The sequence below is a fragment of the Scardinius erythrophthalmus genome, assembly GCF_964197995.2.
Source record: "Scardinius erythrophthalmus genome assembly, chromosome: 1".
In the NCBI taxonomy this organism is placed as follows: Eukaryota; Metazoa; Chordata; class Actinopteri; order Cypriniformes; family Leuciscidae; genus Scardinius; species Scardinius erythrophthalmus.
The window spans coordinates 29,538,324-29,562,673 of record NC_138221.1 but is presented as its reverse complement, the minus strand read 5'-3'; the positions used below and the strand labels follow the sequence as shown (position 1 = coordinate 29,562,673).

General features: G+C 34.9%; 1 protein-coding gene across 1 annotated transcript in view; it reads left to right on the top strand.

Annotated features, from left to right (window-relative positions):
* LOC308698677 (CD276 antigen-like) overlaps nucleotides 1-24,350 on the top strand; it is a 56,726-nt gene that overhangs the window by 20,364 nt on the left and 12,012 nt on the right. Inside the window, exons 5-8 of the mRNA XM_081378932.1 lie at nucleotides 3,606-3,947; nucleotides 6,681-6,704; nucleotides 16,673-17,017; nucleotides 18,897-18,983. Coding sequence (XP_081235058.1) covers nucleotides 3,606-3,947; nucleotides 6,681-6,704; nucleotides 16,673-17,017; nucleotides 18,897-18,983 — 798 coding nt within the window. The remainder of the gene's footprint in view (nucleotides 1-3,605; nucleotides 3,948-6,680; nucleotides 6,705-16,672; nucleotides 17,018-18,896; nucleotides 18,984-24,350) is intronic.

Genomic DNA, 24,350 nt, shown 5'->3' with positions numbered 1-24,350 from the left:
TGGACATTGAGACCCAGGGTAATACTCAAGAACGCAAGTACAAGGACGCCTGAAAGTGCCCGGATGTGTTCGGGTCTTATTCTAGAACCATTAAAAATCCCAGAAGACGCTGCGGGCAGTCGACGTACGGAAGCTTGTAAGCTTTAAACTTCTTGTTCTCACTTAAGAGATTCCCTCTGCAAGCTCGAAATACGTGACAGAAAAAAAATTGAGGGCATGACAAGTGGTCGTAAATAAATAGTCACACTTGTGCTCTTCGGTCAAAAATGAATGGAAAATCTGCAAAAACACAAAAATTCTCTACAAATCGGCCACGATGCAAATTCAAAAGTGCTCAGCAATGAAGGGGTGAAACTCTAAAACATCAATAGTGAAAAACAGACCCCCCCCACACACACACACACATACACAATTATAAACACAAATGAACTGGTAGGGTTATTATCATACAGCACAGAGTCAGAAGACTGAAATAAGAGGTTGAAAGGAGATCAGATCCAGATGGATTAAGCTGTGATAAAGCATTCCTGTTTATTTTTGTACATTTTTTCTTGAATTTTAATGCTATGTGTAACAAAATGCAGTGATAATAATGCAAAAATGTGTACACTTCATATCAAAATTGATTTTTTTTTATTAACCTTGACAAAAAGTATTATTTGAAAATTTCTAAAAATAAAATAAATTCAAATCCACATCTTAAAAGTAAGTCATTTTGTCCCGAAAAAAATAAATACTAGATAATTCACAAGCCTCTCCACAGAGAGCTCTACATGTAACTAACACCATGAAATGACATGTTTTATTTTATTTTCTCTCAACAGATGGCGCTAATCTGACTTTAAAAATTGATGACTTAAAAAAATTAGAAAAAAAAAGTATTATTTTCAATGGCAAAAAATTAACCATAATTATTGCATAAATATTAATAAGTAGGCTACCATCAAATCCTCTCAAAATACAAAATAAATACCGCTACCGTGAAGATAACAAGTGTGACTCCCAAATGAGGAGCACCAGAGGAAAAGTGCCAGTATTATAATTGGCATTTTAAAAAGAATCTTAACATTGACAAAGCATAGGTAACACACAGGCTACTCATTTTCATAAATACACACAGTAAAATAAAACAGATAAAAACTTACATGAAAACAATGTCTAATAATATGAAAGAAATGTTAATAGGTTGTGACATTTGTTTGTGATGTTATGTTGTGTTTATTGTGCTTTGGTCGTTAACCGCTATTCACTGAGATAGTCAGTTAAGCAGAACATCTCAATCCTCATTGTGTTCTGTGTCCTCGCGTCCTTCAGAGTTCTTCCAAGGTCTCCTGGCTATCCTTACAGAACGAAAATATATCTCCCATATATGAATGATTAATATATTAAATGGTTTAACAGTATTTTTGAAAATATACAGAATAATATATTGTGTTAATATATTACAATATATTGAATAATACATAAGGAATTGCTGCTTTTCATATATTGAAAAATGTGTGACAATATTTTTACTAATATATAATAATTTATGTCATTTTATATTCAGTAATACACTTCATAATATAGATGTATGTGTGGTCAGACATGGTAATTGCATGTGTAATATATGGCAAATATATTTACTCATGCAAAATAAACACATATATAGAGAGAGAAATATATAATGTAATATTTCTTATATTATTGAATTATTTACATTTATAAAGGTTTCATATTTTCAAGCTAGTTATCAAAAGCACTTTTAAAATGTAGTAATTATAGTCTTAATAATATTCAGTCAATCATTAACCGAACCACAGGCTCGACTCTTCAGCACAACGATACCAGAATACTCACACATACCAGAAAACACTAATAGATCTCCCCATATTAATATTGAGCAAAACACTTTAAGTAACACTTAATTTTAACATTTGCTCTCCTTTAACAGTCAGTCAGAAGCAAAGCATGCTGGGAACTAGAGATCTGTTGTAACTCATTACATGATAAAGGATACAACTTTGTGAATATTACATGTAATGCTATTTTTGTCTTCATTTATATTTTATATGTATTAATTTTTAACTATATGGTCAATGCATATATTACAGTATATTGAAAAATATAAGCACTAGCTTCACATATATGGAAATGTATTATGTAAGATATAGCATTATATTGTGCAGTATATTCCCATATATTTTTGTTCCGTAAGGGAAGACCGGTCTCGACGAGAACGCAAGTCCGCTCTTGGCGTTCTTGGAATTGAGAAACAGCCTAAAGTTCAATTGTCTACAATTTGCACAATGACTAAATGCACACGGCTTGTTGATCAAAACTGATGAGTTGATTCTCAGTGAAACTGTCAAACTCTTCACAACAATCTAGACAATTATTTCATTGTGTGAGCCATCACAGGGAAAATGATCCATTCATTGATCCAAATCTGTCAGACATGTTAAATTCCATAAAAAAATAATGATGATATGGAATGTTTGTAATGTTTGCTAAATTGGCAATTGGCCTGCCATTGTAATGAAATAGGAATCACAATATTACCAATCAACCAATCAAGTATGTATATGTATATGTATATGTATATGTGGAGTTTTATATAGAGTTTGCTGACAGCACAATAACCACCATTTTTGAACATGGAGGAACATCACAGCTCTGAACAGCAGCTGATACATCATTACTGTATACTGTCACTCCCACCAGCTGTGAATGTGAATGCCCTTGAACGCCAGCAGAGGACACTCTTAACACTGACACTACACACATCATGGACTCAGTTTCACACTCAACTGAACTAGTTAAAGCACAAAATCACACTGAGAAAGAGGTTGACTGGCAAAAAGTATTTTATGTACTTTAAAAATACAAAAGTACTCATCTTAAATGTAGTTAAATACAAATTACATTTGATTTTTTCCCCAAAGGCTTTAAAATACAAAATAGCATTTTATATTCCAAATACGTATTTTAAATACATGTATCTGAAATACTGCCCATCCCTGCAAATGTTCATTTTCTTTTTGTGTACGACAGACTTTTCCCAGTCACTTTCTACATAATCTCTGAATCTGTATTAACGCAGACAAAACTGACATTCCTGTACAGTATAGAAAGCAGTTTAGAGTCAACAAAATAATAGAAAAAAACATGAAATTTGTTTATAACAAATAAAAACATCTAAACATTTGTACCATTTTGGCCAAACTTTATTTTATTGACACAATAACAAGGTTTTGAAGCATGAATTAAATGTTTTGGGTGAGTTACTATGTTTTGCAGACGTGCCTTAGAGTTCTGGTGTTCCAGAAAACAGTCGTGACAATTGAGCTTACAGTTTAGAGGATGTTAAGACTGTTTCAAAAATGTGCCAAAGTGATTGAGAAAAGAGACAGACAGACAGACAGACAGACAGATAGATAGATAGATAGATAGATAGATAGATAGATAGATAGATAGATAGATAGATAGATAGATAGATAGATAGATAGATAGATAGATAGATAGATAGATAGATAGATAGATAGATAGATAGATAGATAGATAGATAGATAGAAATCCCCCTCATGATACTTCACATTGGTAACGAACTGCATTTTCATTTTCAGGGTTCACTGTGACATATTCTCAAGACACATATGTTCGTCCTGGATCTTCAGTGGTTTTGCGCTGTTATAGTGTTAAACCTTTATCAGTGGAGGATCTGAAGGTGGAATGGAGAAGAAAGGACACTAAGGCTCTGGTTCATCTGTATGAAGATGGTGAGAGTCGAGCAGAGGTCCAGCAGCAGGATTATCATGATAGAGCTCATTTCTTTACTGATCAGATTCAACATGGAAACTTCTCCCTCCGTCTGGACAATCTGAGAACTGAAGATGAAGGAGAATACACATGTACAGTTTACAGAAAAAAGAGATCTGTGTTATCAACTCAGATTACTATGAAAAAGGGTAAGTGAATAGATGATTAAAAGTTGATGCAGTTTTAACCATTATAAAATTGGTCTTGACAGACTTTGCCGTAAAGCAAGTTCTGTTATAAAATGTCAATAAAATTAGTTTATGCAAATAAGCCTGTCAAACATGCAGTGGCCAAAAAAAGTGTTTCAGCTCTTAAAGCACAATTTACACTGATGAAGTTCATCATATTAAAAGTTCCACTAAAGTTTCACAAATGCAAAAATTTGAATATTTATATTTTGGTTTTCAATCTATTGTCTTAACATTTCAAACCACATTAACTTTTTTTTTTCTGCTTAAAGGGGTCATGAATCGAGAAATCAGTTTTTCCTTGATATTTTGATAAGAGGTCATTGTAGCACAAAAACTAAGTTTCAGAACTCAAAACTTTCTTGTTAGTCCAAAAACAACTTTTATACAAATCAAGCTCTGAAAACGACTCGTTTCTGATGTTGTCTCATTATGATGTAATAGTGTGACGAAAGACCAGAATCAGATCAATGCCTTCTTCTACATCATTGTGTCTTTGGTCCACTGACTCATTAGTGAGATGAGAAGGACTAAAAAAACTGCTAGAAATAACATTACCTTTCAAAGGATCCTACTGTTAGGAAAGAGGTTATTTATTTTCCACTATGTGATTGTCTCAGTACAACTGGGTTACAAACTGGGTTAAAAACAACTCAATTTGAGTCCATAACCTGCCCATAAACAAACAGTGAACACCTCTGAGGACATATTTAACATCCAAAGTATTTAGATTTAGTATCCTTACGAATAAATTAGTTTATTGTATGTAAGGCATCAGGCATTTCCATCACGTGAAAAGACTGATGCGACACTCGTTTAGGTGATTGACATCGCGTACCTGTGTGTTGTATGTTAAAATTAAATGATGTACAGCACAGCAACAATTTTATAGATAAAATAAAATGTAAGCCTATATATTACAAAAGAAATGCACAACTTTGTGCTCTGTGGCACTGAGAACTGCTTTCTCCTGAAGAGGATGCAGTAAAACTACCGATCATGTTTACATGAATGCTAAATAAAGTGATCGGTTGATGTGTGCATTTATATGTCACAGCTTCAAATCTTATTTAATCTTTTGACATATAAAAATGCCCAGTCCCACACCCAAAACAAAGTGTCTGCAGAGTCTGAAGCAAGCACTGGTGGGACAGCGTTGTCCTGCAGCTTCACAGACGATGAGTGGAAAGAGAATTTTAGATTGACACAAAAATAATTTATTATGTTCAACAACAACAACATCAGCTCGTTCTGTGCGTCATTATGCCATTTTACTCTATTGCACAGGCGCAAAACTTTCCAGTTTTCCGTTTTTCCATCCAATCAAGTGTTTACACGTCCTTTCGAACAGATTAGAAAAGATTTAACCCCCTCACAAACCCATTGACATTTCAGTTGTTTGGGCATTTTAATTCTCATTGAGGTTTTACATGGAGCATTTTCATTCAGAGTGAACTTTTAGACTGACTGTAATCAGAATAAAATGCTTCATGTAAACGCATCTAATGATTTCTGATTTCTCATTATGATCACAACTTGTAATAATTGCTTAAAGAGCTCATTGTTTCTGCCTAAAATTAATACATGTTAGCTAACTGCATGATTTATATTATCTTGAACTGTACATTGTTGAAATATGGACATCACTTGGACAGTCATGATAACAGATTACTCTAAATTATAATGTCTACACAAGCATTTTCTGTAAAGCGGCTTTGAAACGACGATATGCATTGTGAAAGCGCTATATAAACAAATGTGAAATAAATAAATCAAGGTATTGACTAAACGGTTATTGTAACATTGTTTCTCTTAGCAGCATGAAAATAATCTGTTATTTAAATTGTGATTAAATTATACAGAAAGCGATCAAAGAACGCTAATCACTGGAGCTGTCAATCAAACAGCAGGAGTTTATCAGTGAATGCGTTCTGGACTCTCGCCAAAACTCCCATTAAAAATCAGTGAGGCTGTCTACACTGCACAATGAATCTCTTATTTACATCGGGTGTGAGTTATGATGAAAGTTTTGATGACAGTGCAGAAATCGAGTTGCAATGATGAGATCACTGTATTCATGTCTGTCGTCTGCTAATGCTCACGCTGCAACCTCTCATGAGACGAGAGTAGATTTAAATATAGTGCTATAATCTGCACTTTTCACGATTAGTAAATCTCATCAGCTGTAATAGTGAAAACGTGCTGAAAGTTTTTGAGAGTTTCACTGGTAAAACTTCACAGCAAAAGTCTCACACAAACGCCTCTTCATACAGAGTTCAAATCAGAGGCTAAAATCAGGAAATGGCCTTTCATTCCTAAATTATGACCATTTTTGATGTAAAAATCATACCAACATTATAAAATAATTTTAAAAAATGCAGTTCATGACCCCTTTAAAGTTTGCTAGTACATTTTTTTGTTTTGATATCTACTTAATGAACATCCGGACATTTTTAAATGTGTCTGAAGTGTGCAGATCTCTTTGTGTCTGCGCTGTTTTAACTGGTGTAACTGTTCAATATAAAAGAACAACAAAAATGAATTAACAGCTACTAAAATTATCACTGATAAACAACAAATAATTTAATACAACTGTGATAATTAAATAATGATTACTGAACATTTGACTTGTTACATTTTAAAGCTTTTGTTAACTTTGACTGAAATGTCGTTATTGTTTTTCTTTCTCCCTAGATGATTATTCTTCCGTTTTAGAAGGTAAGTGAACAGATAAAACAGAAAACACTGAGTTTAATCAATACATGATTTTCATTAGTTGATTATTTATAGTATTAAATTTGCATTATCACATAACTAGTCAATGTAAATCCAGTCATAAATATGATTGTAAATATTGTAATCAGCTCATACATTAGCTGGTGTAATTCTCCAGTCTCACAGTAAAGAATCTCCTCCATATGGATTCTGAACATGTTTTCCTGGATGGGATGTACATGTTTATTCACCTCTAATATGGGCTTGCCTGAATTAGAGATAGAGTTGAGTATCGTTTGAATTTGAGCCATTATGATTCAGATTCTGCTTATCGATTCTCATTATTATTGATTCCTAGTTTCGATTCCAATAAGGTAAAAAAAAAAAAAAACTTAGATATTCACATTTGTTTGAAGTGTTTTTGCAAAACCTCTCGTTGCTGTTGAGCTGAATACCATGAAGAAAAATCAACAGGCTAAATAACACTTACACAAGGAACTGAGGAAATGTCAAATGTATTTAAAACTCATTCATTTAAGAATTGTGAATGACTTGAGCGTTAAACTTGGCCCTTCTCTGTAAAGAGAAACGAATGATCCTGTAAACACAACCAAAATGTTTATGTTACTACTATTGTCTTTGCGTGTCATACATTGCCTGAAAAGACGGCGAGTGAAACGAAAGAGGCTGTTTGTGAAGCCGTGGTTTCTGCAACGAGGAAGACTTACTTGAATTTATGCAGAGAACTGCAGTCAGAAGATTTACATATTTCAAGATTTTGCTCGGGTGGTCCCTAATCAGTTTCAGCATCTACATATAATAATAATAATGATAATAATTTACTAAGCACGCCCAGAACCTGCAGTCTTTGCAAGGGACTTGCCTCATCGTCATGGCAACGGTTTGTGTCCAGGTCAGATGACGTCAGAGTTTGTGGTCATTTGTTGGAAATCACATCACACAGCTCGGACATTACACAACCCGACAAACACAGATTGAACATGTTCATACTAGAGATGGGATTTATGGCTCTTTGAGGGGATCCGGATCTTGGCGATCCGTTCCTTTCAAAGAGCAGTTCAAAAGAACGGCTCTTTTGGCTCTTTTTAAATATTTAGTCAGTTTTAAGAAGCTTGGGGGCATCTCAGTTTATCCTGGAAATAATCACTGGGAGGAATGATGAGGTGAGATTTGTAGTCAAAAAATTAAAACTCAGATATCACACACCAATATCTGAGTTTGAATTATTCTGAAATATTGATTATTACCTCATTTGTCATGTGTGGACTGCTTAGACAGTGACATCACTATTTTGGATTTACCTTTAGTACAAAGTGTGTGTATGTGTAAAGCTACGTTGATGTTATTCATACAATACCTACTCACAAATAAACATCAAAAACAAAGCTGGCTTGCAATGAATTTCTGTGCAAAACAGCTTTTACTACAAACACTTCCACACAAGAACACTGTTATCACACAAGAACATTTTGATAGAAAACAAAAAATATTTAAAGTTTTAAATATATACTGTAGGCCTAGATAAAATTAGAATAAATAAAATGGAAATGTCTACATACAGTCCACTATTACTACTACTAAACTTTGCAAATAGGACATCAGCCCCTTCAAGTCTTAAATGAACAATAACAAAGTGGGCTGCAATGAATGTCTGTGCAAAACAGCTTTTAGTGAAAAAATTCTATACAAGAACAGTATCACAAAAGAACATTTTGATAGCAAGGATGCGTGCACAACTATCATCATGCTGTTAGTACCCCTGCGCTGGGTGCGCCCCTCCCCCATAACTGTTCTGTCTAGCGGAGGAGCTCATTTGTGTGCATCTGTGTGAAACACGCATAGGAAAAAAAGAACCGAAAGAACGGCTCCCCTCCAGCCGCAACTCGGCTCCCATCGTTCATGTTTATGAGCCGTTCAGAAGAATCGGTTCGTTCGTTCGCGAACGTCACAACTCTAGTTCATACGGGTGAAAACTGACTCCGACCAATGGCAACTGAAGCCGACAGCGGGAACACACTGATCCAACAAACTCCGCCTTTTGTTTTTGTTGTTGTTGTTGTTGTTGTTGTTGTTTTTATCGCTTGAACAATATATACAGAACAAGAACAAAAAATAAAAATAAATAAATAAAAATATATAAAAATGCAATTATGTTAAGGATACAAAATTATAAAATACAAAAAAGTGAGTAAAAACAAAACTAAATAATAGACCAAACAAACAATAAAAAGGCTTTGACATTTCACAAAATCTTAAATGTATTCAACAAATGAATGGTTTTAACAGCTTTTTTGTTTGCACTGTCCTTAAAGGGGTCATATAATGCCATTTTTGTACAAGCTAATATGATTCTTTAGGGTCTAAATTAAAAGTTTGTAATATACTTTAATTAAAAATTCTCATTAGTATTGTAAGAAAACACTCATTTTACCTGCTCAAAAACAGCTCTGTTTTCAGCACGCCGTTTCAGTGCATACAGCTTTAAATGATAATGAGCTTTGCTCACCCCGCCCCTCTGTTCTGTGCGTACACCAATTCTAACACAATAACCACGCGTTGTTCATTATAAACGTGGGATTATGAATTATATTGAGAACGTCGTACATAGAAAACATGCCGTAATGTACCCGGAGTGTAAACCTTAGATGCATTCATCATGAAGCGTGCAGCAAGGTTTGCAAATTTGCAAAGATTAATATAAATACTAATATAAAGGTTAATAAAACATTACACTCACATCTTCTGGAGGTTCAGCAGGAACACGTTGGTACCGATCCGTTTTTTCTCGTTTGTAAAGCTGTCTGATGTGAAATGATTCACGCAAACAGGAAAGCACAGACGATCGTGGGGAATCCCCGTGAGGGAATCCCCATGTCAATCCTTTGGGCATATCGCTTCAAAAACAAAACTCAGCCACTGCATCTTCAATGGCTCAGATTTAGGAACATTCAAATGACTGCTGTGTTCCTTATTACACCGAAGAACAATCGCAGACGCCATTATGCTCATAGACAGCGCTCCAGTGAGGGTATCAACAATGACGCGCGGACTATGATTGACAGCTCGCTCATGAGCGAGGGCGGGTGTGTGTTGAAACGCTGCAGCTGTCAATCACAATCGTGGGAGGGGCGTCCGACCGTGTGACGTCACACGGTCGAACGGCTTGATTTCAGAGAGGTTCAAACATATTCACCTTATTTTTAACGGAAATACGGACGCAGCCAGTTGACGGTATTTTGTGCGAGACTTCCGGTCACTGGCGCGCTGATCACTTTTCACCATATCGGTTAATTAAACAAGTGTTCCTAACAACTAACTCATCGTCATGGCTTCGGGGAAGACCGGGATTGTTTGTGCAGTTAGAGGTTGTCATAAACTGATACAAAAGAAAGGTTTACTTGGAGCAGGAGTGTTTTAATCATCGAAATCATTGACATTTTAATCAGGCGCCCTACGACCAGAGACACACTGGCTGAGTGGCGTTTCTGTTGCGTGCACTGATCTATATAATGACATTCTATATAGATCAGTGGTTGCGTGGCGTTTTACATGTCTTTGCACACCAGAAACGTGTCTGACGCGGCACTGCTAGGTGACATATGATAAGCCTCATTCATTGCTGATTATATTCGACATAATGGGGAGAGAGTTGTGGAAGGCCTTTAATGTTAAACATATATATAGCAGCAAAGACAACGTCGGCAGTATTGACGGCAAAACAGGCTACAGAATATTTCGTTCTGTATTGACAGGTGCAATATTAGAAAATCGATTTTTTTTTCATTGCATTTATATCTGCATTTGTCAAAACCTAAAATTTCAAACATCAAAATGTAATTTATTAATATGTATTCATGTAAAATTAAATACAAAGATCTTTTCCTATTCTATTTTGTCTGGAAACGCTTCCAAAACGCTTGCGTGTCGCGTGAAAAATAGGCGTCGATTCTATTCATAGCATGCACGCGTTTTCCGCGCCTGTGAGACTCGCATGTCACGCAGGCAGTGTGCACGTTCTAACCTGTTAACATGGGAGCCGAAATAAAAACGGACACGCAGTGTGTCGCCGGCCTGAGGAATCCCTTCGCCTGTGGTTAAAAGCTTTACATTTGAAGAAACCATCGAAACGACCGTATGTTTGTTCTTTTCATTTCGTGAGCACCTATAGAAGACCACCCGATACCAGAAAAGTGGCTGGGCTATGAAGTCTCAATAAAAACCATGATAAAAACTCCAAGGAGAAACAAAATCATTATAGTAACCCCTGTATAAAATCTAGTGATCATGGCATAATAGCATGATCATGGCATTTATTTTGTATGATTTACAACTATTTATAGCCATCTACTTATTGCTATCCATCCTATGCTTTGGTTGCATTCTTATGGCATTATTAATACATTTGACATACCTCCATATTAGTCCAGCGTTGGCTCGACTATGTTTAGGGCGGGGCTGAAGGAGCCGGTGAAGTTTTGGCACTCTGCCAGCTAGATGCATGGGTGTTTTCAACCAGGTCCGGTACCCTAACTGAGTGAGGCGGGGCTTTAGTTCTTTGTAGTATTCATCTGCTACGGCATGTGTAACATTTTTCTATCAACTCTGCATAATCCTTCGCGATCGATATGTTATTTAGCCCAGGGAAGCGAGGAAACGGAAGTGCCGCACAAAAACCGGATATTGGACCCATGTTTACTTCCGCGTTCGAAAATAAGGTGGATAAGGAGATAAAAAAAAAACACTGGATGGATTTTTATCATTTTATGATGGTTGTGTACAGGCACTGCCAACACACATTTCAGTTCAATCAACTTGTAAAAGTGCATGTACCATTATATGACCCCTTTAATATAAACCATATCATCTAATTTTTTCAATACCACATAAAAAAGAGGTTTCTGATTACTAAATTTAGATGAATATGAAACTTAACAAATATAATCACAAGATTAATAATATATGCTTCATTTTCCAGACTCTTTTCATATTTGAAAAAAATATATATTACATGTTCGTATAACAAAAGAAAGTTGCATTCCAATTTGTCATTAATACATTTAGAAACTTCCCACCATAACCTCTTTGTATATTGACATTGCCAAAAAATATGAGGTACAGTTTCTGTTTGCAAAAAAACAAAATGAACAATTTACATCTATGTCTTTGTTAAATTTGGATAGAAAATGTTTAGGGTAAAATGTATGCAATATTTTAAATGAAATTTCTTTGACCTTATTTGTAATAATATATATTTTTAGGTCATAGCCAGACCTTACTCCAATTAATATTTCCAATAAACCTTGACCAATAGGAAATGACATGTGGTTTACTGACTAGCTCTTTTTGAAAAAGGGAACATATAGCCTTATTATTTTTGCTTGCTAAAAAACAAACTTTACCACTGAACGTATCAGCTGGATGCAATAAAGACACGCGTTTAGAGTATGAAATACCTCTACATAAAGAGACAACACCCGAAGAAATAGCACCAATTACAGGCAAATTCTTTAGGGGAAACAGGGAAGTGGAAGTATGAAAGAAATTCAAGAAATGCAAATGAACTTCCAAGCCAAACGTGCTTGCCTGTGAAAAGCTGACAGTTTAACTGGAAGTTTCTCGATTCTGTAATCACACATAAGCAAAAATGGAAGACCACCAATTTGGTCAAAAAACGATTTAGAAATCATATTCCACACAGAATTAGTGTTTTTAGAAAATATTTCAACCAGTTAATTTTGAAGGTGTTATTTAAAATAGAAAAATCTAAATAATCAAGCCCACCATTTTTATATTGTCTAATTATATTATATAATTATAAATTACAATATAATGTATACGGTTTTTCCACAAAACGTTCAGCGTAATTTGATCAATTATATTATTTATTTTATGATCTGAATGTATTGGTCTAGAAATACCTTCTGCTTTTGCCAGCAGAACACGACCTTTGAGAGACAAGTCCCTCTGTAACCAAATATTAAATCTGTTCTTTACTTTTTTAATCACAGGGTCAAAATTTTGTGAGATTCTCTCATGCTCATTTTTAGTACTAACCAAACCCAAATAAGTTTTTGTAAATTAAGGCAGAGACCTGAGGCACTGGACAAACATTTCAATGAACTTGACAGCTGACTGAATTTGATCAACATTTTTCAGGAAAAGAGTTGTGTCATCAGCCAACTGACTTATCAGGACACTCCTCTCTTCAACTTGAACTCCTTTTATATTGCATGATTTAATGAAGTGACAAAACACCTGAGCAACAATGAGAAAGAGGTCAACAGAAACTGGGCAACCTTGCCTAACTCCTCTTTCCAGATCAAATCTTTGTGTAGTGCTATTATTTAATTTCACAGAACTATTTCCACCTGCATAAAGAGTTTTCATGGCATTACAGAAATAAGCCCCGAACCCAAAGTGTTCGAAACTGTAAAAAATAAAAGGATGCTCAACAGAATCAAAGGCTTTGAAAAAAAAAAAAAAGTATAAAGCTATCATCTTTTATAAAGTTAGAATAATCAATAAGATCAAAAATAAGTCTAATATTATTAAATATATGTCTGTTTCTCATAAACCCAGATTGATTTTCATCAATAATGGAAACACTAATTTGAACCTTTGGGCAAAGACCTGAGCAAATTTTATAGTCATTATTCAACAAACTAATGAGTCTCCAATTATCAATAAGCAACAAATCTTTCTAAGGAATCAAACAAATTATACCTTGCGTCATAGTTGTAGGAGGCTGTGAGCACTTTAAGCTTTCAGAATATAGGCCTACTTCAAAAAGAAATGGGGCAAGAATCTCAGAAAATTGCTTTTAGAAGTCAGTATTAATTCCATCATTACTGTGTGATTTATTACATTTTAAACGTTCAATAGCTTGCTTAATTTCCGTAATAGTTATTGGTATATCACATAAATTTTAGTCCTCTTCAGTAATTGTTTTTACATTCTTAAAATGTTTACAAAGATGTCATATTATGCTCACTGAATTTAGAAGTGTATAAATTAGAGTAATAATTATAGCAAAAGCTAGAAATTTATACCAAAATGATCTGTAATAGATCCATTAATATTCATTTTAGAAACAGACTTTAGTTTAGCACTCAACTTTTCAGGTTTAAAAAAATAAGCAGACATCTTCTCTCCATGCTCTAACCAGTTCTGTCTTGATCGAATAAAGGCTCCTTGTGCTCGCATTCTGTACATATTATCAATGGGAATGTTAGAAATGGCTAAGATTTCACTAACAACTTTCACTTCCATAAGACGTTGTGATTAAACTAATGTGCTACTAAACTTCCTCAAATATTTTCCAATTTCAAATTTTAATAATTTTAATAATTCCCAATTATGACTAAACAACCCTTCATTTTTGGCTTTAATCCAGTAATGAGTTTTTCCAATTGCTGTTTAACTGCACTCAATTTAAGTAAAGAACTATTAATTTTCCAGTAGGCGTATGTATTATACTTGTTACAAAGATGCAACAGGCTGTTCAAACTCAATTAAGAACCAGAACGACTAATTACTGCTTATAAGCAACATTTATAGAACGACTTGGTGCACACTCTCAAAATTGCGTCCGCTCAGGCTGCCATCTTGGCCACGCCCCCCATACACGTCTGTTGGTGTTTCTCAATATGCGTTCTTGTCTGTACTTGTGTTCTTGTGGACTTGTGAAACGTCATCAGTCGCTGCCCAAGTACTGTTCCAATTCAAAGTTCACATGTAGCAACTTTGAATTGAAAAACCAGTTCAAAGTCCAGTTCAAATCCCCGGATGTGTTCTTGATCCGCCCCTTTTACCGAGGAGGCATCGAGAGGTGTCTTGTGCGGACTTGAGACAGCCAGGTATCCCAGAATGCATCTCACACCAACCAGCAAGCGTCAATAGCAGAGGAGTAAACCAGCGTAATTTAAAAATACTGCTTTTATTGTGTCACGAAATGTATTTTTAAGAGTTTTTCAAGCGAGAATGTAGTTGTTTAAAGCTCAAATCTTTGGTTTATTTATAAATATAGCGCCTATTTAAAAAATTTGATCTGACGTTTTCGGACGTACAGCCGAAATTTATTTATTTATTTATTTATTTATTTATTTTATTTTATTTTATTTTATTTTATTTGTCTCATTAATCTATAATTTGTTCCCTGACAAAACGTTTTAGCTGAGGGCAAAGTGAACTTTCATAGCTTTATATATTATATTTAACTTTAACGTTGTAGCCTAGAGAGCTGACTTATATATTTGACTGAATCGTTTGCTTTATTATTGAATAGCTTCTTATACCTTTACTTATACTTTTATAATGGTTATTATTGATCATTAAAACTGACATTTAACAAAAAAGGTTATGTCATTTTATTTTATTTAAAACATATATTTTATTATATGTGTTGCCTACATTCTCTTCACTGTATGTACATATATAATAAAATAAAATGACACAACCCTGTCTCTTTTTGCTAAATGTCAGTTTTAATGATCAATATTATATATATTTTTTTTATGTCTCATATTTTTAAAATGAAAACAAAAAGAGTCAGGGTTGTGTTTTATATTTCGTGTTGCCTGAACCACATTTGTGTGGCCATTAATATGTTTAAGATTTTTTTAAATGAAAATGAAAAGAGGCAGAGTGGTGGTTTATAACATATTTTGTTTTATTTGTAGCCTAGATATACATAAAGAGATAACCGGAGTAGCCAGAGCGAGCTCGAGTGATGTTATCAAGTACGCCGCTGGTCCATTTGCAGAATTATCGGACTCGCGTCCTCCCTTCCTCGGGAGTTCGTTCTCCTGAGTCGAACTTGTCAAGTCCGAACTTTGCGTACTTGGTATTGAGAAACGGCTTTTGTTTTCGTTAACACGGATATGATGTCATTGACATGTGACGTGATGACGCAGGCCGTTTCACTGGTTAAAACAAAATGAATCAAGAAGTATGAAAGAAATTCATCATAAGTCATTAAATACCAATCAAGAATCAAGAAAGGATCTTGTAATTTTCTAAAAAAAAAAAAAAAAAAAAAAAAAGGTGATAATTCAAAATATTGTGTATATTTTATTAAGAAAATTGTGGTTCAGTGTTGTATAGAAAATATTGAGAACATTTTACTAATAAAATCAAGAGATACATTTTCCTAATTTTTTTTTTTCAATTTTGAGGCTTGAATTGAGGAACCGATAAAGCTGATAGAATTAAGGAAAAAAGGCTACCTATTCATTTTAAAAGAATTTGCTCAATTATGCGTTTTTATTTAGAGACACTATTGTTAGTTCCCAGCATGCTTTGCACATGGCTGGAAATGGAGAGTAAATATTTAATTAAGTGATATTTTATGTGTTTTTGAGTAAAGGGAAACATCTGTTTAATGTTCAGTTATTTTTACATTTGTTATGTCAAGATCACAAGAAAATTGAGGTGAGATCACGAGAAAACGAGAAAGGAAAAATAATACTAATCCACGGCCTCTTCCGTTCTGTTGTTAGTGATGTTCTCACTTTATTCTCAAAACATTTGATCATATATCAAACTTTCTGGAATCATTTAGTGTCTGTTATTGGCAGCAATGCCACTAAAATATACATAACTATACAACTTCCTCTAGTGTAGCTAGTGTAAAATTACCCATGGTGCATCTGGATCACACTTCTGCTCTGTAGTTTGATGAACACAAATGCACAGGAAGAAACAGAAAACAGAAAATGTTCTTGTTTAGTATATTGAAACTTTATCTTTTTTTGAATAATCATGTGTTCAAACGAAATCAATTGACTGATAATTAAAAGAAAAGTGTGCATTATGTAGAAATACAGTCATTTTATCTTGTCTCTCGATACTGCATCTTCATGAGCAAAACACCATTCACTTTTCTTTTGCTTTAACAGAAGTTCATGTTATGAGCAAAATTTTTATTTTTTTATTTTTTGTTCATTTTACAGTGAAAGTTTCCTCTGCTCCTGTGGTTGTACCTCCTGGATCTTCAGTGGTTTTGCGCTGTTATAGTGTTAAACCTTTACCAGTGAAAGATCTGAAGGTGGAGTGGAGAAGAAAAGACACTAAGGCTCTGGTTCATCTGTATGAAGATGGTGAGAGTCGAGCAGAGGTCCAGCAGCAGGATTATCATGATAGAGCTCATTTCTTTACTGATCAGATTCAACATGGAAACTTCTCCCTCCGTCTGGACAATCTGAGAGCTGAAGATGAGGGAGAATACACATGTACAGTTTACAGCAAACAGAGATCTGTGTTATCAACTGTAAATAAAGTGGAACCAAGAATACTCGGTAAGTGAACATGGAAGTCATGGCCAAATGTATTGGCAGAGACATAAATTTTGTGTTTTGCAAAGTTTGCGGCTTCAGTTTGATTCACATTGTTTCTAGATTATTGTGCAGAGTGAACAGATGCATTATAAATAATTGCAAAAAGCATCACTGGTCAATACTTTATCACAAAAACCCAAATTTAATTAAATTAAATTTTTGACCCTGGGACTAAGTGAGCAGCATCATTTCACCAATCATGAACGCACCAGGAAAAATTAAGGTTGCATTATGTCAATTAATGTCCTCACAAAGTTAGACGTACAAACATGCGTGTGTGTGTGTGTGTGTGTGTGTGTGTGTGTGTGAGAGAGAGAGAGAGAGAGAGAGAGAGAGAGAGAGAATGTGAGTATGTGAGTATCTACTTAACTATATTTTGGGGACAGTTTTGTACATAGAAGTGACAAAATAAAAAAATGAAAGTTTTTTTTTTAAATGTAAAAATGCAGAAAGTGTTTTGTGGGTAGGTTTAGTGTAATGGGAGAGAATATACAGTTTGTACAGTAAAAAAACCCTAAAACTGTCTATGGAATATCCACATTTAGATAGTTAAGTAAACGCGTGTGTGTGTGTGTGTGTGTGTGTGTGTGTGTGTGTGTGTGTGTGTGTGTGTGTGTGTGTGTGTGTGTGTGTGTGTGTGTGTGTGTGTGTGTGTGTGTGTGTGTGTGTGTGTGTGTGTGTGCACGTGTGTGCGTGCAAAATATACAACATTGTTCTAGTTGTTTTTGGATATTTGAATCCACATATTGTATGTGCCTTAACAGTGATTATTCTGATAAGAGTGTTTTCATAACATAATGATCATTTTAAGTGTTTTCATAACACAATGATTGGACATATTACAGTTTTTCTCAATTGCTAAAACACAATTTCTGAAACCTTTCTCCTTTTTCTGAAAACATTAAACACAAAACCTCATCTTCAAGCACTATTTACAAAACCTCTGACTCCTCTTGCAAAATGAAACTTTCGCCTCAAAACAGTTTTACCTGTGTTCAAAATCAAACACTGCTCTCAAATCATAAACAAAGTGATCAAAATGATATACACTATCAAGCAGTCAGTAAACAATACACCAACAAAATAGAAAACACATTGTTCAAAACATATACTGTAGTTCTCGAAAGATATCTATAGACTGCTATTCTGTTTGTAGACTTACTCATGACACCTTACTGTACCATCAAAAAGTTCAGGGAGAAGTACATTTTTAATCTCAAAACAAATTTAATATTTTTCTGTCATTGTCTTTTGATGAACATAGCTCATTTTGATCAGAAATTACTACTCTGCTTTGCTCTTTGCAATTTTGTTCTTCCTTCTCCTTGTACCCCTATTTTTACAGTACTGTACCCTGCATCTCACAAACTTGTCCTTTGTCTGTGTGATACTGTAATTCTTGTTCTTTGTTGGTATGAACCTGCAACCAGTCATGTGTGTGTGAAAATGTTTAGAGGCGTATGGATTTAAACCGGTATTTCAGTTCATTTCTAGTTAAATTCATTTCAGGCGACCAAAATCTGAAGAGTGCCTCCCCGAAGGACTATAAGGATTTACAAAACTTGTGAGCCTTGAACTTTAAGGAAAATGTTGTCTTTGGCTGTATTGAAGTTAATTTAGGGGTTTTAATAATTAACATTATTTCATTTAAATGAGACTGATTAGAGAATATTATTATGAAATAGGTACAAAATATGGATGAAAAGGTATTATTCCTGATTTTTCAGTTGCTTTAGATAAAAAATGTCACTAAATTAATATGTAAACGATTATAAATATTTAATTCAAACTTAATTTGCTCATTTAATTAAACTGAAGTTTTTTTCTATTTTCTCTGTAGATTCATTCCTCCGTCTTCATCTGTCTCTAGTCCTCTGTCCAAATATGATCATGTTCTTTGCTTTTGTCTTCTGGGGAGTTTCTGACGGTGAGTGTTTCTGCACACAAACTCAACGTTTTAGTTTCTGCAAAATTCTGCATTGAAAACTGAATCAACATTCAGCACCAATGCTCATTTTATATATATCTTAATCATGTGTTAACAACATGTATTCATTATTTCAATGAGCTCATTGTTTCTGCTTTAAATTCATATATTATTTAAACTAATAAATTGTTAGCTAACTGTGTGATTTGTATATGTACATTTCTGAAATACATAACTTAGACAGTCACCTCTGATAACAATCACTCTAATATTGTAATGTGGACACAAGCATTTTCTGAAAAGCTGCTTTGAAATTGTGAAAAGCGCTATACAATGAATGTGAATTGAATTGTTTCTAACGATTATAATCAATACATCTCAAAATGACAGTACGCCATATTCGTTTTTTTTTATAGTTTTATTTTTAATTGCACACTAAAAGTGGAACTTGAGACTCACTCAGTGAAACCATTCACTCGTGAACCGAATCTTCAGATCAAGTCTGCAAAACTGCAAGCTCATTTTGTGCTTTACAATCAGTCAAATAAACTTTTAGCAAAACTCTAAACACAGTTCTCTACATTACACACATCACTCAAAACTAACAGCTCGTGTTTCATTTAGAAAACACTGCCATTTAAATGACATTCATTTACGATTTACCTACACCCAATAATCATGTGTGAAAACACTTGTACATAAATCGATCACTAGAAATCAAAACTGCTATTTTTTTGAGAAACAAATATATTTTTCAATTTTTCAATATATTGCATTTCAGTTTATTCTGCAAGGGTGAAAAATAATAATTCAGCTTTAAGAGAACAGACTTCGCCACTCTGACGCCACACAGAGAATGAATGAAAGTAACTCTAATTTAAGGCTCACAGGTTTGTTGCACTAGTGAGGAACAGAGGCATGAATGCCATACAAAAAAGTTTTTTTATTCATTCCAATCACATTAAATTAGACATTGAGTGTATGAAAACCTCCAAAGTCTGACCATAAAATGTTGTTTCACAAAAATAAAAAAGAATTGCAGTTAATCAACAATAATAAATCAACACACAAAAACAACAACAAAACAATGAAATAAACACTCTAAATACAAGAGATAAGGCTGAGGGCTAAAGGGCAGGGAAACAGACACTCACTTCTGGAAAAAAGCAACAAAAGAAAGATATCATCACTCACACACAATCTGAGCTTCTCACAGCACACACTGTTCAGCTCACTAACAACACACAGAAGATCTCTACATGAGGCACTCAGCACCTAACAACAGAAACACACACACACACACACACACACACACACACACACACACACACACACACACAAACACACACACTTAACAAAAATAATACAATTACTCCCCAAGTAATTCCCAAGTCTGCACAAGCAGCATACATTACTTAAAGGGACACTTCACCCATTTGCATTAAGCTTTGCATTGTTAGAAACCCAGTCATTCTATTGAATGGTCGTGCAACACTCTCTCATTTTCCCCTGAGACGGGAGAAATCTGTTATTTACCTCTTACACTTCCTCCTACAATGACGCAAAAATCGTCATTTTGCGTCATTGTAGGAGGAAGTGTTAGAGGGGGGGATTTCTGTTAAGACTACAGACACTAGTTTCTCATCTTTCCCAGGGTGGGGCGCGCTCACGCTACAGACCTATTACAGATCAGTGGGTGGGAGTTTACTCTCTGAAACTGAAAGCAATATCCTCCATCTTGTTTGAAGCTAAGCTAACAGGCGCTGTGGAGACAGATGTACAGTTATGACAATAGCGGAGGAGAGTGCTCAGTATGATATAGACTAGAGGAAGAGGATTTCGGAAGTCTGATGCTTGAATCAGGTGTTTGTGGCTACCTTTACAAGCCGCATTATAGCGAAGAGCAGCCGAGGCAGAAGACCTGCCTGCCGCGGACGAGGAGCCCGGACTGGCTCGAGTTAGGGCGGACCGGTGGCGCCGGTGATCTCACTATGCAGCAACGAACCGCTATGAACACAGAGATAGAGTCCGTCTGCGGCAAAGAATTTCAACGATGACAATTTCTCCTGGACGAAATCTCTGAATCAGACGAGGACACGGACGTTTGTGTTGTGAACTATCCTAGTTTCGCACCGCATATGTTCTGAATGAACATCCAGGTACCATGCAATAATTCACCTTTTCAAAAGAAATACAAACGAGGAGTAATGCACTATATGAGTTCGCCAACTAACTAGACATTTTGTGTGAATGTGAAATGAATTTCAAGCTCTGGTGGTAGCTAGCCTTGTAGACGGAAGAGTGATTTCTCTTATAGGCAGATATGCGCTTTCTGGATTAGTGGGAGTGGCTTGCGGAGCTGTGCAATGTGGTGCATTGTGGGAGTTGTTGTCTTTCATACAAATGCGTTCTGAAGTTATTTTTTGTCTTTTCTCGGTCACGAAGGCACCAAATTCAAAAATTATTTTACATTTCGACTACATATATGACCCACTTTAAATAAAAAACAATGTTCAAATGGGTGAAATGACCCTTTAAACAAAAAAAATGTCCAATCAAATGAAAGAAACAAACAAAAAAAAATGCTAATAATATTATTATACAAACAACCAATACAATCTTATAACTGACAGACTTGGGAATAAGAAGTTATATATCCAACTCACGGATAGTATCAAAACATGAAAAACAACAACAATAATCATACAGTAGTCAAAACCATATAAATCCAATCATAAGCACAATCCTAATAAATAAAAGAATGAACTCAAGGCCCAGTCGTGCTCTGAGCAATCCACGGCAGAGATCGAATCACACAAATGAAAACTTGTGATAAGACAAAATAAACGTGAACAAACAAACGTAAGTCAGCAATTCCTCAAACACACTCGATACTGAAACAGGGCAGAGATCCCGAACACCTTAAGGAGAAACTCAATTATTAAAAGACTGAACGACTGTCATCCCCCCAACAAGAAGCATCTTACCCAATGATGAACTCAGTCAAGCGCTCTGAACAGTAACACATCTATAATTGTCCCACATTGATTGGGTTATGTGTGAAACATGCTGAAATCACATCCACCTTCTAGATTAATGACTGTAAGTTATAGGTATCGCATGTTTGGAGTAAAGACTTACCAGAGGAAATCGACATTTAGACGTAGAGCCTCAAATCCCTCTCAGGATAGTAGCGGAAGGAGAACCCTGTGCTGATCGGAAGTGACGCGTCTCGACAGGAACGAAAACAGGCTCTTTATAGGCATTATAGGCTCTTTCAATTATCCCAGATTATATCAAATCTAAACATGTGGGCAGAGCATCCAGTCACAATACTGTATATACAGTGTATTTGTGCATAAACGTGTGTGTGACAAACTCCTGTAACTCCACTACACACTGAACAAGCAAAAGACACAAGTTAGTGTTTTACATTTTTCACATCTGTGTGTAGTTTGGTGTGTATGTGGCTTATCATCTGTTGTTTGTGTGTAGAGTTACTACTCAAAAACACATTTCTTGGAAGAGTTAAAATAGTTTTGAATGAACTTTTTGCAGGAGATGTCTGATGCTGTGACTTTAAAATTGTGATTTTTCTCTTCAGGGATTCTGTTTTTTCTTCTTCTTCTTCTTCTTCTTCTTCTTCTTCTGATTTTTAATGGCGGTTGGCAAACAACTTTTTAATGTGCATTACCGCCACCTTCTGAAATGGAGTGTGGATCAAAATAGCCTACTTTACTCACTACTAATTAAATTAATAAATACATAAATATCTAATAAAATTATTTATATGAATACATTATCATTCACATCATTATTAATACAATTTTATTAACAATTAAACTCATATCCTTCTAATTAGGCCAGTTTTTTTCCAAAAAAACTAAATATTGCTCTATACCCAACATGCCCTGAATTCAATTGTAATATTTCCTTCATTTCAAATCTAATTTTTTCTTTACTGATCCTATCTTTCAGAATCATCCTTTCCTGCTTATCTACGACAACTAATAATTACATGTTCTAATGTTTCGCTACTATTACACTGCTCACACAACCCAGTTTCATGTTTCCCTATTATTTGAAGCGCACTATTTAATCCAGTTTGTCCAAATCTCATTCTCGAAATAATGTCCTCTTCCTTTTTATTTCTATTATTTTCTTTCATTCCTCCTTCCTTCTTCTGGATACTGTAGAACATTCGCTTTTGTTTCCATATTCCACTCCTCCGGTCACTTCTTTTTCATTTCTGCTTTGATTATGGTTTTAACTTCCGCCTTACTATAACTTACTGCCATATCTGCCTCATTTTTTTTTTTTTTTTTTGCATATTTATCTGCCAATTCATTTCCGACTCCTCCTATATGGGCTGGAATCCAGATAAATGTCACTATTACTTCTACTTTATTGATCCTGTAAACAGTTTGGGCTATTTCCAGCATAATGTCCTGTCTTGCTTCTGACTGCATGTTCTTGAAACTGGTTAGTGCACATCTTGAATCTGACCCTGTTGACACTTTGTTTGGCTCACTATTTTCTACCCACTCAAGGGCTAAAAGACTGGCCAACATTTCTCCTGTAAACACTGACAATTTATCATTAACTCTTTTATTTAACATAATATTTATTTCTGGTATAATGAACGCAGTTTTGATGCATCAGGATATATCTTAATAAACATAGAATAATTATCTCTAAATATCCACTAACCTGAATCCTGTCAATACTTCTCTCTTTTTTCCACTCTAAAAGGTGCAGATCTACCCCTAATTCCCCTAATAGCCGAGGTGGGACACTGGATAATGGCACAGTGGGGCTTAACTTCATATCTCCTATCCCTATCTTCTTGACTGCATCTCCTATTATCCAACCAAAACTCTTAATCTGTCATCTTTCCTCTTCTTGTCAAGGTTGTAGCACCTTCTGAGTCGGGTGAATTTCCTTATGCCCTTTTCAATTTACCCAATCCGTTAATGCTATCTGATTTTGTCTAATATCCAGTGGTATTTCATTAATTTCTACTTGTAATGCTGCTACTGGGGTTGTTTTAAAAGCACCACAACAGTCTCAACGCCTGGTATTGAATTACATCCAACTTTTTTAGTAATGTTCTCGAAGCAGACTGATAAATTATACATCCATAATCAAGATCTGCCCTAATTAATCCAATATATGAGATCCTACTTGCTCCCCACTCTCTACCTCTCAAACATCGTACTACATTTAATATTCTTTTACATTTTTCAACAACATTCTCGATATGTATTTTCCACTTAAGTTGTTTGTCAAACCATATCCCGAGATGCTTAAAACAGTCCACTCTCTCTAAATTTCTTTCATAAAGTTTAAGTTGAATCTGTTCTTGAA